General features: G+C 48.2%; 2 protein-coding genes across 4 annotated transcripts; both read left to right on the plus strand.

Annotated features, from left to right (window-relative positions):
• The first annotated feature begins 626 nt into the window (after positions 1-626).
• On the plus strand, positions 627-2471 carry LOC100828152 (berberine bridge enzyme-like 18). Its single transcript, XM_003580210.4, has one exon. The coding sequence runs from the start codon at positions 725-727 to the stop codon at positions 2276-2278; it is 1554 nt and encodes a 517-aa protein (XP_003580258.1). The 5' UTR covers positions 627-724; the 3' UTR covers positions 2279-2471.
• A 1547-nt stretch (positions 2472-4018) lies between these two features.
• Positions 4019-14362, plus strand: LOC100841102. 3 transcript variants are annotated; one of them, XM_003581430.4, is made up of 18 exons: positions 4022-4444; positions 4528-4615; positions 5208-5286; positions 6723-7918; positions 8004-8105; positions 8179-8341; positions 8412-8675; positions 8745-8816; positions 8895-8996; positions 9072-9440; positions 10641-10705; positions 10784-10934; positions 11496-11890; positions 11984-12079; positions 12196-12265; positions 12348-12630; positions 12821-13146; positions 13243-14362. In XM_003581430.4, exons 4-18 carry the CDS (start codon positions 6726-6728, stop codon positions 14200-14202), a joined length of 4611 nt encoding a protein of 1536 aa, XP_003581478.3. In that variant the 5' UTR covers positions 4022-4444; positions 4528-4615; positions 5208-5286; positions 6723-6725; the 3' UTR covers positions 14203-14362. The 3 variants fall into 3 exon arrangements, with proteins under 3 accessions (XP_014751549.1, XP_010240196.2, XP_003581478.3); XM_014896063.2 differs by having other exon boundaries at positions 4019-4444; positions 8412-8816; XM_010241894.3 differs by having other exon boundaries at positions 4019-4444; positions 4539-4615; positions 8412-8816.
• The last annotated feature ends 379 nt before the right edge of the window (positions 14363-14741 follow it).

Raw genomic sequence — 14741 nt, forward strand, 5'->3', positions numbered from 1 at the left:
TGAAACTTGAGCGCAACCATACAAGAGAGGCCCATATCAGCCCGGCGGCACGCGGCCGAGCATTGATTTCCGGCCCATACCAGACGCAAGCAAACTTTGGGACCTGACCCCGGCCCGTGCTCGCGTTTGCGCGTTCTCGAACGGTCGCCGATGTGTCGCAGTCACCCGATCTGCATCAGTGGCAGTGCACTCAGCCTAGCCGGCCGAACAGACTTGCTCTCTTGTTGACCAATATAAAGTCGCTTACGGGCTGCGAGTATCAAATTTGTGCACGTCGACCCTGAGCTCAATTCAACACCAAGTTAGTACTGTACAAAGCTATACTCAGTCCAATAGCTCTTGGCAGATGCTTTGCCGAGTCTCGACAACGTACATTCACATACTTCTCGATCTGGGGTCAGACTAATCAAACATCGGTCATGAATTGAAGGCCGGCCAGCTAGTTCCGCCCAGGCCTGGTTCCATCCATGTAAAATCCATGGATCGATTACGACGGCCGCCCAATAAAGGGTTGACCATGACTTTTCCATCAACTGGTGCGCGCACGTTTCCAATGTCGTACCTGCAAGTTACACGTACGTGGCATGCCGGCCTGCATGGTGATGCTATATAACTAAGAGAAAAGTCCGTTTTCTCTTAGTTATATAGCAAACGAAACGAGCTTACGGCAAGAGCATAATAAGCTCCTCCGTGTCCGTGTAGTACGTAAGTGAGCCCGGCAAAAATGGCGATTTCCACACGCATGGCACTCCTGCTCACGGTTTGCTGCTTCGTGCCCGTCCCGTCCTTCGCTTCCTCCGGGGGCGGCGGCTTCCTCCAGTGCCTCTCGGCGAGCCTCCCCAGGGAACTCGTCCTCTCGCAGGACTCGCCGTCGTTCGGATCGGTCCTGTTGTCATCCATCAGGAACCCCAAGTTCTCCACCCCGGCGACGGTGCGCCCGCTCTGCATCGTGACGCCCACCAACGCCTCGCACGTCCAGGCCGCCGTGCTCTGCGGCGTCCGCCACGGCGTGCGCGTCCGCGTGCGCAGCGGCGGGCACGACTACGAGGGCCTCTCGTACCGGTCCGAGCGCCCCGAGGCGTTCGCCGTGGTCGACCTGGCCCGCCTCCGCGCCGTGCGCATCGACAGTGCCGCGGCCACCGCGTGGGTGGACTCCGGAGCCACGGTCGGGGAGCTCTACTACGCCGTGGCCAAGGCGGCGCCAGGGCTCGCGTTCCCGGCAGGCGTGTGCGCCAGCATCGGCGTGGGCGGGCACTTGAGCGGCGGCGGGATCGGCATGATGATGCGCAAGTACGGGCTCTCCTCCGACAACGTCATCGACGCCACGATCGTCGACGCCCGCGGCAGGATTCTCGACAAGGACTCCATGGGGGATGACCTCTTCTGGGCCATCCGTGGCGGCGGCGGCGGGAGCTTCGGCATCGTGCTGTCGTGGAAGGTGCGGCTCGTGCCGGTCCCACCGACAGTGACGTTCTTCAACATCCAGAAGACCGTGGACCAGGGCGCGGTCAAAGCCGTGACCAGATGGCAGACGGTGGCGCCCGCACTCCCCGAGGATCTCAGCATACGGGTGATCGTGCAGCCACGGCAGGCCCTGTTCCAGTCCCTGTATCTCGGCAACTGCAGCGCGCTCCTGCGGACGATGAGCAGCGAGTTCCCCGAGCTCGGCATGATGCGCGCCGACTGCCGGGAGATGACCTGGCTGCAGTCCACGGTGTACATCAACTCCGGCGACCTCAAAACGCCGTTGGAGTCGCTCCTCAACCGGACGACCAGCCTGAGCACATTCACCAAGAACAAGTCCGACTACGTCAAGGAAGCCATAACAGAGGATTCATGGGAAGAGATCTTCCCCTGGTTCAACAGAACTTCCGCGGGGATCATCATCCTGGAGCCTCACGGCGGGAGAGTCGGCAGCATCGCCGACGCCGACACGCCGTACCCGCACCGGAGCGGCGTCCTCTACAACATCCAGTACGTCGCGTTCTGGACGCGCAGCGGGGCGACGGACGCGACGAACTGGATCAGTGGCCTGTACGACTTCATGGAGCCGCTGGTGAGCAAGGACCCGAGGGGCGCGTACGTGAACTACCGGGACCTGGACATCGGCGAGAACACGGTGGTCGGCGGCGTCACGAGCTACGACAGCGGCAAGGTGTGGGGCGAGAAGTACTTCGGGGGGAACTTCGAGAGGCTCGCCATCACCAAGGGGGAGGTGGACGCCGGTGACTACTTCCGGAACGAGCAGAGCGTGCCGCCGCTTGTCTCCAGGAAGTGAGCAGGACTGTCACCTGGCAAAGCTAATTTAAGGAGATAGGTCTGGCAGTGGTTTTTAAAGATGGTTGGTAATTTCAGTAAATAGACAGACCCTTGGTCGTTATACTATTTGTTTCTCTTGGAACTGGTTATAGGCGAAGTATCCGGTGAAAACCGTTTCTATGATGCAAACTGTGAAAACTCCATTGAAAAAAGTTCAAAAAATTCTCAAAAAAATCACATATGTTAGAAAAGTGATGTTTTATATATGCGTAAAATTTTAAGTCCAAACTCAATTTCGTTTGGTAGCAGCGAAAAAGACAAATTCTGCATGAATAGTGGTTTTTCAGTGCTTGACACTATTCATTGTAAATTTCTCTTTTTAATTTCTCCCAAATGCTTTTGATTTTGAACTTGAAATTTTGTAGGTTTGTAGAACATCATAGTCCAAACATATGATATTTTTTTAGAATTTTTTTGAAACTTCTAAACGTGGTTTTTATGGAGTTTGCACGGTTTGCACTGAATGAGAGTTTTCACCGGATACTTCGCCCTGGTTATATCAAACCTAAGATCTTTTTGAGATCCAAAGGATTTTTATTAAAAAAAATTGGAGCATTCGAATCCTTGAGATCTCTTCCTACGTTGGTTGTTTGATCTATGGATTGACTTTCATGGTGATGTTGTTTTTAAAGGATCTCGTTGATCTAAACTTTTGAGAAAAATTTCCATCCACATTTTTAATGTATTCAAACAAAAAAAATTTGGTGCAATGGAATGGCAACTTGGATACCCACGCTTATTGTAGTCGCAATACAGATTTTTTAGTCAACATTTCAGAACATGGGGACATGAACACTCACTTTATGTAACTTAACCAAAAACTTACATGCTTTTAAGTTAAGAAAATGCACCTATAACATAAGTAGATACTTAACCCTCTAATTTTTCACTAAAAATACCATCACTTGTGTTTTCTAGAGGAGCAACGCCAGAAGAAAGATGAAAATGAACGTCAAGAAAAGGAGCTTCTTGGGCAGCAGGGAGGGAAGAAGCGACAAAGGGCGCAGGAAGATGCTGAAGATGATAAGGGGAAGGGTAGAAAAAAATAAGTTCACATCGAAGGAATCCAGAAATAATACTAGTGCACAACCGTACTAATTTTTTTTACACAAATCGTTACGCTAGACCGTCACCTTTTAGGGCTTCCATTTGCTGTTTTTTTTGCGGAACTAACCTCCTCCTTAACTGAATTGATAACGGTGCATTCTAGAACTCGCCGCCACAAAATCACTTGCGGAAAGGGACACGTGTCCAATTTCGTCACTGAAATGACGGAAGTAACATCTCGTCAAAAAGACGGAAAGACCTTGTCAGCCGGCGGAAGGGAAAACGGGCCCCAGTTCTTGTTGATGGTCCTATTCGGAGTTCATCCAAGAGGGGGACAACTGCCCCTGGACACTGAGAACCATCAGCCGCTGGCTCTGTCAGGCTAAACACTAAAGGTTCCTTCGTTGTTAGTTCGGGTGAAGCTGTTCTTCGCGACCACATGGGCAAAGTCGTCTTCATCGTTGTCGATGGTTTCCCAACTGCACTAAACCCCTGGAAGCAGAGCTTGCAGCAATTGAAGAACGCCTTAACCGGACGTTACAATGGTCTGTGCTGCCTGTTAACGTTGAAACTGACTGGCCAACGCGAAGACTGACGATAAATCCCAGGCAGGCCTTCTGCATTGCTGCGATTGTTAACTCCTCAGAGAAAGGAAGGGTGAATGTAATATTCGGGTAGGACCATTGTAATCTGGTTAATCAGACTCACCGCAAAAGAAAAGGCCGCTGTCTCACGCGGGCTCCTTTCGCCATCTGACTCGGCGGACCGTGAGCACGCGGCTGCTTTTCCGCGCCGGCACCCGGCAGCAGGCAGGCGACGGGACGGCACCGAGCTAGGATTCCCACGCGCGGATTCCCTCACAGCAGCGCCGTCTGAAGCGGCGGAAGGTTCTCCACCGCGCCTTCGCCCCGGGCGGCCATTCCCCCCTCTCCCTCCGCGCCCGCCCGTTTCTGCTCCTCACTGTATCGCAGGAGCAGAGGAAGAACAACAGCTCTTAGCTGGCCCATTTCTAGGTCGATTTTGAGTCATTTGCAGTTCGATTCCGAAGCTGAAGCAGCGGAACTAATGATAGATCAAGGTAAGATCTATCAAATGCGGGTTTTATTTTGTACATGCATGATATTTTTGTTTGATTAACCCTGAAGTGGGTATTTTCTGAAGTGGAGCATTAGGGAGTTGAGTATCGTCTGCGGATGGATTCTGGAGTACGAATTTTCACTTGAACTTAGTGAAGAAGTTCCAGACCAAGGTATGGGCTATGAAATTCACTATTGTTTGACATGGCTGGTACTTGTCGTTTAGTTGCTAGATTAGGAGTAATTAGGTATGCAATGTAATATTTTCTGTGAATGTAACATTGAAACTCGAAATCTCGAGGTGACATAGTTGAATGTATTATATAGATCGATGTCAGATGTGTCAAATGTGTTATTTATTTTGACACGCGAGATGATATTTAAGTTGATAATGAACTTGCTAAATAAATTATAATTAGCCGATTCATATTTGCATGGTTGAATGCACTGCTATTTTTTGTGGTATGTTTAATACTCACCTACACATCAGCGTATTGTTAAATGTAGTTTATACTCCGTAGTAATAGTCATGCACAATATTTGTAATCTTCTAATTAGATTAATCATCATGGTCATTAGGATGGTACATGGTATTTGGAGCATCTCAATTTGTATGAAACTAGAAGATAATGTAGTTGGAAATATACAGGAGTATTATAATCGATGGGTGCTCACCATTTTGAGATAATGATTTGTACAGGCAATGTATGTTTTCTTCATAATTAATTATTGTTAGCTCATATTTTACATTGTTTCTCTTAATAGATGGTGAGATGGTGATTATGATGACTAGGTGATTCTACTGGTTATTTGGAGATCTTGTGTCGACAACCTTCAGGTTCAGGTACATAAAAGGACACTGTGGATATATATTATATATATATATAATAACGTATGAATTATTATAATAATAATAACGTATGAATTATTAAATGTAAAATAGTTAAATGATATTATGTTGTGATGAAAAATAAAACTGGACGCCGTTAAGGCTTCTATTGCTGCCAGATGGAAAACTCCCAAAAGGAAACTTGCTCATGTCCTCCTAAGTCATCCAAATATAGGTCCATTTCCTTCTAAAAGTCTTAATCCTGAAATTCACAAAGGAAAGCAAGGTTTCTTCGTTTTCGATAATAGTTGTTAGTGAAGAAGTGGAAAGCGACAGAACCTTGGACAAGACCAAGCAAAACTCCATCGAAATACTCTATATCAAATAGCGCCATCATGCGCTGCCAGAGGGACACGGTAAGGGTGGCAAAGGAGGGCCAGGAATCTAGCTGAGTGGATCAACCAGAATTGCCCTCGGTTGGAAAAGAGGGCACCGCAGGCTCGCGACACGGGTGTTTGCTATGGCATAATGACAACCAACATGTCAGAGGTGTAAAATGGTGTCCTTAAAGGTGTGCGTGGTCCCCCATAATTTCCTCGTTAGTGAAACTTGGAGCAGGATTGTTGTGTACTTTGCTGACCGATTTGAAGTTTCGAGGGCACGCTTGCGTCTTGCTGCAGAATAAGCAATAGTCTTGAAAGATGCAGAAACAATTGGACTGGAAAACAAAGAAAGCAAGGAGCCATAATCGCTGACAAGCTTAGGAGGAGGTAGCTTGATCGCTCGAGGTCCCAATTTGTGAGTGGGCACCTTAGAGTAACACAAAGCACCAGGTCACCCTCATTTCTAACTCCTGTGAGTGCACTTGCAAGAAGCCTAAGCTAATCCACGACCCTTGCAGTCATGTGCACCAGTTCACCGGATGGTTGCAGACCAAGAAATTTCAGTCGAACCATACATCTCCGAATACTACATCATTCATAATCTTATGCATAGATGGTGGCATGGGGTTTTCATGCTCATTACATCCTGTGTGGCAGTGTGGGTTCCAGATCCAGCTATGAAGCGCAAGAAGAAGGGGCGTCGTACGACTCGTCGTTAGAGGAACAACATGGACATGAGCCTGCCTGGAGAAGGATGCAAGTGCCACACATGCAAGATACCTGAGCATACATAGAGGAATTTCCATTTAAGATGTAGTGTTATGATGTTAATTTCTGTAATGTTAGTGGAATAATCTATTCATATGTTGCTGCACTCATGTAACCCACTATTAAGATTGATTTTGTTCTCCTCTTCTTGTGATGTTAAGTACCATCAGATTAATCTACTTGTACTAATAATTGTGCTCGCACATGTTGTCTACTTTACTTGGTGATGGTGCTATCTATCTATTTTACAGTCTTCGTATAATTTCCCTAATACTTTTGCCGATTGTTTCTTGTTTGCAGGCAATGTCTGGTTTGCCTCCCTTGCTAAATGCATTCTACGATGATGGCCACCGATGCCAAGGCTGGATCAATCCTGCTGGCGATGGGATTGAACCCCCTCCCACCTTCAGGCTCCGAGGTCCGAACAAATGGGATCTTGATCCGCGTTTTGTGCCTCGTCTTGCACAGAGTGGCCTCCTGCCGTTGGCTAGGATGACATCTACGGGGCAAAGCCTCATGCTTGACAGTTCTCTCTTGACAGCACTGGTTGACCGGTGGAGACCGGAGACACACACTTTCCACTTCCGTTGGGGGGAGATGACACCAACTCTGAAGGATGTGGCGATGATCACTGGTTTGCCACTCCGTGGTCCGCCGGTTGTACCACAACCAGAAAGTCTTACCTGGCGCGAGGATCTGGAAGCACAGTTTGGTATTCCACTTCCAAGAAAAGAGGGTGCTAAGGAAATCCGGGGGGTGCCCAAGAGTTGGCTTAGCCAGTTTACTGTTGTACCACCTGATGCAGATGATTACGTTATACGTAAACACCTGATTGCATACCTGTTGTTTCTGTTTGGTTCGATTATGTTCCCGTCGTCGTCTGGTGATACAATCCCCCCGAGTTATATCAACATGGCTGTGGAAATAGCAGACAACCAGTTTGATGATATTATAGCTTATAGTTGGGGATCTGCTGTGTTGTGTCACACATACAGGGGTTTGTGTGTCGCCGTTCAGAAGAAGCCAATAAGAAAAGAACCGGTACTTAGTGTGTGCTACATCCTTCTACAGTTGTGGTCGTGGGAGCATCTCCCGATCGGGCGACCGCAAATAGAGCATCCTGTCCACCCGTACAAGCTGGGTGACACACGGTTTGAACCAGCGACTTTTGGAAGCCGGTGGACATATGGAAAATTAAGGTGGGCTCGACAGTTTGCAGGCAAGTGTTACCCTCTTTACCACGACGATTTAGAGAGGCTGCACGACACCGAGGTGATATGGGACCCGTTCAGTCAGGAGGACATATTGTATGTAGGTGGAGCTCCGGGGTTGTCAATGCAGTGCACATGCGACGCTGACATCTGGATGACGCGTTGCAACCTGGTCTTTGCATACATGGTAGAGCCATATCAGCCTGAACGGGTCATGAGGCAGTTTGGTCTGTTCCAGGAGGTACCACCGCCCCCTCCCAGAGAGCTTGCTCATGATGTTCATACGTAAGTTCCTAACATCAACAAATTTCTGGATTTTTCTTCGCTCTTAAATGAAACAATGTGTCTACAATTGTTATATGCATTTCAGGCAACGAAATCAAGGCAAGAGCCGACATGACTGGAGACACACCAATCATGCATGGATACAGAATTGGAGTGATGCTTCAACTAACACAGTAGATGAAGCCAGGTATTCTTGTTTCAATTTCCATTGAAGTTTAATTATGCAAGATATGTTCGACACTCATATCATTCTCTTCCAGAGCATACGACTCGCAGACATACGAAGCATACGTGCAGTGGTACAGCCTTAGTACGCGTGTGAGGCTCACAAAAGCTCCACCGCAGAGGCCTACTGAGCTCACGCGTGATGAGCAGCGTGAAAGAGGCATGGATCGTGCCGTAGCGGGCCGTCGTGATGACACGGTAGTTGTATTTCTCGTACTTCCAGTTTCTGATCTAATTCATCATCATAACCATCATTTGTTTATTTCAGATTGACAGGGCCAACAGTATCATCTTCGATGCACAGGATATTATTAGAGAGAATCCAGCAATTCGTCATCAACTGAAGACAATGCTGAAAAGTATTTTGGACAACGCAAAGGGCATTGTTGCAAATTGGAGTTGTGGTCGTGTGGACGACGTCTATTTAGGCGCTTACCACATGCCAGAGGTGCGGTTGGCACGACCGAGTGAGGAACGCTCTTCACGACCAAGTGATGTGGAGTTCACCTGCACCACTTCAATGCATCATGAGGTACATGCACGTTTCAGAGGTGTAATCTATCCAAATTTCATGTATGTATACTACATTATGATTTTACAGACCGGTGCACGCCTAGACTCAAAATTGTTGCGAACAGCACCGAGGTCGAGGTCACCGTTACAAAATGTTCAGGTTCAGCTCGTAATTATTGTATTTACATGTACATATCTCTGCAATGTTTTTTTTTACTAACACACAAAGTGCCTCCAGCTTGGCCTAGGACCGACGCGGGAAGAAAGCCCGCCACACAATACTGCTAGAGAAACCAGGGCACAATCCTCGTGTGATCGAGGCCAGGGATCTCAAATACAGGTATGCAATTATTTTGATCAAAATTATTTGCTGTCATTCCGACATTTAATTCATATGTGCTATTTTCATGAACAGATGGAGTTCACTCCTGCTGCTGGTGATGAGAACTGGGACCATTTAGATGGTTCTGACGCTCGCAACCTTAACTTTCCGATCCAGAGAAGCATGTATGCAGGCCAGCAGCATGTACTGTCCCAGCTGTTCCAGGGCTACTCCAATGGTGCACAGTCGTCGCAGGCAATTGATACCTCCTCATATCCACCGCCACAACCTACGCAACCTACTGATGTGGACCGTGATATTTCTCGTATTCTTATTCCTCAAGCACCAGAGCGGCCACGAGAGACACCGGAACGCCATCTCTACCCCAATCCACGAGCAAAGTCACCATTGACTTACTCGGCTGATCACTGCGCACGCAAGAAGAAAAAAAGGCGGCGAAAGGTACAAGAGGCAGAGGCAGAACCCAATGATAGTGCTACTGTATGTCTTGCATTGCCTCATGTTTAAATAAGTGTGATGTACTCCCTGAACTCCTAAGGTGACTCAATTTCTTTAATTGCTGGAAGATATACTAAGTTCAATTAAAAAAACATTATGGGATATTACATCTGAAATTAGGATACAACAGAATACTGAAATTAAGATACAGTGTTGAAGTTAAGATAAAATGCCCAAATTACGATGCATTGTGAGATTCTACTGAGTCCAGTGGGACCATTTTCGTGATTTGAATTGTTAGTATACATATGTTCACTTGCGCGTGACAGCAACTTCTGATGATTTTTGCTGCGACGAGGTAAAACTTTGAATATTTGCTCAGTGCTGTGAGATAGCGCAAAGATTGTTCTCAGGGCCAGGAAGCTTTTTATGTTGTTCCCAAGATGTCGTGCCTTATCAATTTGTCATGCAGCATCACACGAATCTTTGTGTGATTTTGGTTGGTGCCAGGAGGAACAGAGTGGTACATCCCATGGTTCTTTCTTTTGCGTAGAAGACATGAGCTGCCTATGAATGTATCTGGGCTGGTTCTTGTTGTCACACAAAGCACACTAACGGGGGGAATGGTTTTTTTTTCCTCCATTGCAATTTTACTAATCTTGGGTGAAACCAAATCAGATGCATGATGCTCCAGAATAGAGGGTTTAACTTTTCAGTAGTTCAGGATAGAACCCAAGCATATGATATTCTGAACCTAAGCTCTGAATTTGATAATTAGAACAAGCTACATGCATTTCAAAGAGAAAATAAAATGCTTCAAAAATGTCTTATTCGTTACTTTTTTAAGATGTATGCATTTTCAAGGACAAGTAAAATCCTGCCAACAGCTGATAATTTAGCAGTCAAAGAAAGTCTCACGGAGGTCTGGAACTGCTTACAGCATTCTTTCGGTCGCCTCGTTATGAGCAAGACATTTCTTGATGTACCAGGTGCATGGCCCTTTTTAACTCCCTCTAATCCTCACCTAACGTTCTTTCAGACAAAATATATAAGCACATATGTTCAAGCATAGAAGTTTTGGAAAGCTTCAGACAATTGTGCAGTGACACTATTGCCATGGCCTTTCCCAAGCCATCTCTAGTGTTATGTTCCATTCTTACTTTCCTGAGCCTAAATTGCAGTCCATATCATGTATTTGCCAAGGTTTATATGGTGGTGATGGAGGATGACCCAGTAGTTTCCTACAAGGCAAGTCGGAAGAATATAATGTACGTGGCCTCCATGCTTAAATCTTCTTTACCTTGTTCTCTTTGGAAAATAACACTTACTTATGGAATTCCATTCAGGAGAGGCGAGGAAGCTCAGAAGTACAAGCAAATCGCCACAACAAAACATGACATCTTCCTGGAATCATTTCTCCCTACTGGATCTTACAAGAAACTATACAGTTATACTCACCTGCTTAATGGCTTTGCTCTCCATGCAAAATCTGTAGAGGTGCTCCTTTTTAGCCTCTAAAGTGCATAACATTGTATTAATTATTTTACCTGTTAAACTAGCAAATCATAAAACTGTTCTTACAACCAGTATCGTATTGAACATGTTGAACAAGCCGTGATTCTGTTACCTGTTTTACTCGTATTTCCAGGACTAGGAATAACCTGTAGGCGTACATACAACAAGAGATGATTCTGAATTTAGCAGATACCGAAAGATAAACTAGCAAGGAAGTTTTGTTACTGTCGGATATTATCAGGAGTTATTTTGCAGAAAAGACAGATAATTTGCTTCAGTTTGTCTTTGAGCAATTAGCAGCTCTGTGTATTCAGAAACATCATGGAGATGATGAATGCAGCATCAGAAGTTCATATAAACTACTATTAAATATAAGCACATTTGCTCTTGACCGGACTTGCTTGAAACTTCTTAGTTCTTATATGTCCTATTTGTTTGCAAGTTATTCTGAATTTCTTGTCCGATTTTTTAAGATAGGAATAGTTAAGTTATTTCTGTCAAGGTTGAAAACTGATTGCTTCTCTTTTGTTACATGTGCAATAGACAGCTCGAATTCTTAGTGGCGCGAAAGGAGTTAGACTCGTTCAAGAAGACATCAAAATGGCCAAGATGACCACATACACTCCAAAGTACATTGGAGCCAGTGGGGTATGGCCACTGCTCGGTGGTGCTGAGAATTCTGGTGATGGAATCGTGATTGGCATGATTGATACTGGCATTGACCCCAAAAACCCAAGCTTTGCTGGCTTCTCAGACCAAGCAAAACCACCACCGGCCAGTTTCAAAGGAATGTGTCGCTCTGGGGATAGATTCCCTCCCGATTCATGCAATGGTAAGATAGTGGGAGCTAGGTGGTTCGCGCGTGCTGGTCAAGCAACTGGAGAGTTCAATGCTACAATTCACTATGCATCACCTTATGACCCTGATGGGCATGGCAGGTGTGTTCCCTTAGCTGATGATTACTCTATTTGAGTTTTTTTTCCCTTTAATCCCAGAAGAGCTACCAAGTGATCATAAGAATGTCTGGACAGCCACACGGCGTCAACCGCAGCTGGAAATTTCCATGCACCAGCAATTTCCAGAGGTTACAACTTTGGATATGCAAGCGGTATGGCCCCTGGAGCTCGGTGAGAGAACAATCCATATTCCACTATTTCAGATGTTGAAAGTGAATCCAAAAAGGAAAACAGAAACAGTTCTTACGTAGTCTTACATTTTGTTTCTCTTCTGATTGTACTGACAGTCTTGCAATCTACAAAGCTGCCTATCCTTTTGGTGGATACATGTCAGATGTAATAGCTGCAGTCGACCAGGTTTGCCGATCATATTGTTTGCAGAAAGCTACTACGTTCAATCCAATTTGTATGTTAAATTCCCTGTGTAACTTGTTTGTAGGCAGTAGAAGATGGTGTCGATGTTATCAGTCTTTCTATGGCACCTTCTTCGGTTTCATCTGGGCCAGCATCTTTCCTCAATCTGCTTGAGACACAACTGCTCCTTGCCACCAAGGCTGGAGTCTCAGTTGTTCAAGCAGTTGGCAATGGAGGCCCTGATGCGAGCTCAATAGTATCCTTCAGTCCATGGATAACAAGTGTTGCGGCTTCAACAACCGACAGGAAGTATAACAAATCAATCATAACTGGGCATGGGCAAGTCTTCTCTTGCGGCGCCATTTCCCGTAATCCATTTCAACCTATCTTGGTAGACTGATTTCTTTTGGTGAAAACTGTAGTTGATGATCGTCCCTGCAAAAAAGAAAAGAAGTTGATCTTGCATCCCGAGAGTACATTTTACAGTTACTAGTACGAATCGGTTTCAGATGTTTCCTTTTTTAATTCTGTTTCTACACTTGTGCTTCTTTTGTCCAGCATCAACACCAGGCGAAACAATGTACCCACTAGCATTGGCTGATGATGTGAGCATCGCGAATTCGACTGACGGGTCTAACAGCTGCCAAGATCCAAAGGTCTTCATAAGATCTCTTGTTCAAGGGAAGGTCATAATTTGCATGATCGTGTCGTCAAACTACTACGAAGGGGACAGCCTTACCAACATCATCGATACGGCTCAGAAAATCGGAGCTGTTGGAGTCGTCATCGCCGACCGTTATTCGGGTGACGTTGACATCGAGTATCAGCCCACATTCCCCACTGCGATCCCTTCAGCCATTGTTGTGAACGGAGTAGACACGATGGTGGGTGTTTAGTTTACACAATGCGTTGTTCGTTTGTTATTCAGACTTGCAAGATTGTGTTTTCAGCAGCTCTGAATATATGCTTTGGTTGTGCAGAACCTACTGGAGTACTACGACAACAACACGGCTCGAGGCGACGACGGGGGCGTGATGGCTTTCGGGGCATCCGTCCGGATACTGGAGGGGCGACGCGCGAGCTACAGCGGGGAACCACCCATGGTGGCGGACTACTCGTCCAGGGGCCCCAACGTGGAGAACGCGCAGATGCAGGCGGCGGACGTGCTGAAGCCGAACGTGATGGCGCCGGGGCACCACATCTGGGGCGCCTGGAGCCCGACGAGCGACGCCATGCCGGAGATCCAGGGCGAGAGCTACGCGATCCTGTCCGGCACGAGCATGTCCACCCCGCACGTGGCCGGGGTGGCCGCGCTGATCCGGCAGCGGCACCCGACCTGGAGCCCCGCCATGGTGATGTCGGCGATCATGACGACTGCCGAGGCGACGGACCGGTCGGGGAGGCCGCTGATGGCGCGCCGCGACGTGGGCGCCGTGGTGGCCGCGACGCCGTTCGACATGGGCGCCGGCGCCATCAACGCGGCGCGGGCGCTGGACCCGGGCCTGGTGCTGGACGCCACGTACAGAGAGTACCTGCAGTTCCTGTGCGCCGTCCCGGGGGTGGACGAGGCCGCCGTGCGGCGCGCCACGGGGGCGCTGTGCCCGTCGGCCAGGGCGAGGTGGTGCTCGGACCTCAACACGCCGAGCGTCACGGTGGCGAGCCTCGTGGGTTCCAGGCGCGTGGACCGGAGGGTGTGGAGCGTCGGCGCCGAGAACGAGACGTACATGGCGTACGTGCGCGCGCCGGACGGCGTGGCGGTGCGGGTCTCGCCCGACGAGTTCACCATCGCCCCCGGCGCCACGGCCGTGCTGAGGATCGTGCTCAACACCACCGCGCCCGGGAACGCCTTCAGCTTCGGGGAAGTGGTGCTCAGGGGCGACAAGAAGCACAGCGTCAGGATCCCGCTCGCCGTCTACCCCGCCGCCGTGCTCGGCCCGTGAAATCGATCGATCGTGTATTCTTGAACAAACATGTACTAGTAGTAAGTATTGCCTGATGTATGCGTAGCCGCGTAAGCACGTATAGCTGTGCAATTTGCAAAGGAGAAACCGAGAATGGAAAATCTTTGGGCAGCAGGCCAGGCAAAGAAGATGTGAGCCATGGTGAACGTGTTGATTGCCGCTGAGTTACCTGTGCTCAGGATTTAGCCTGGGCTGCTTCACGACTCCTAAACAGAGTCCCTATCCCGTTTTAGGAGGTGGAGCCAGAAAAAAAACGTCTTCAAGAAAGCCCTTAAAATAGGAAGCCCCCCGAATGCCCCCTCAGGCCCCATTCCCGGGGGGGGGCCAAGGAAGCCCTTATCCATGCCACGTCAGCCCAGCTCCTCCTCTTCTCTCCTCCAAACTCCCGTCTCTGTCCCACGCCGATGCTTCGTCCACGACCGCCGTTGCCAGTCCGCTCCCCTGCGTTGCTGCCTCGGCCCCGCTCTGCTCGCCGGCGTCAAATTCCGCCGGAACCTCCCCCTTGCCGCCGCCGCCAT

Source organism: Brachypodium distachyon, chromosome 5 (genome assembly GCF_000005505.3).
Source record: "Brachypodium distachyon strain Bd21 chromosome 5, Brachypodium_distachyon_v3.0, whole genome shotgun sequence".
Lineage (NCBI taxonomy): Eukaryota > Viridiplantae > Streptophyta > Magnoliopsida > Poales > Poaceae > Brachypodium > Brachypodium distachyon.

Excerpts from the sequence above, each read along its gene's own strand:
- LOC100828152 (XM_003580210.4), top strand. The coding sequence starts at position 725 with ATGGCGATTTCCACACGCATGGCACTCCTGCTCACGGTTTGCTGCTTC.
- LOC100841102 (XM_014896063.2), top strand. The coding sequence starts at position 6,726 with ATGTCTGGTTTGCCTCCCTTGCTAAATGCATTCTACGATGATGGCCAC. Across the intron at positions 9,441-10,640 it reads AGAAAAAAAGGCGGCGAAAG|GTTTATATGGTGGTGATGGA; the intron begins GTACAAGAGGCA and ends GTATTTGCCAAG. Across the intron at positions 11,891-11,983 it reads GACCCTGATGGGCATGGCAG|CCACACGGCGTCAACCGCAG; the intron begins GTGTGTTCCCTT and ends ATGTCTGGACAG.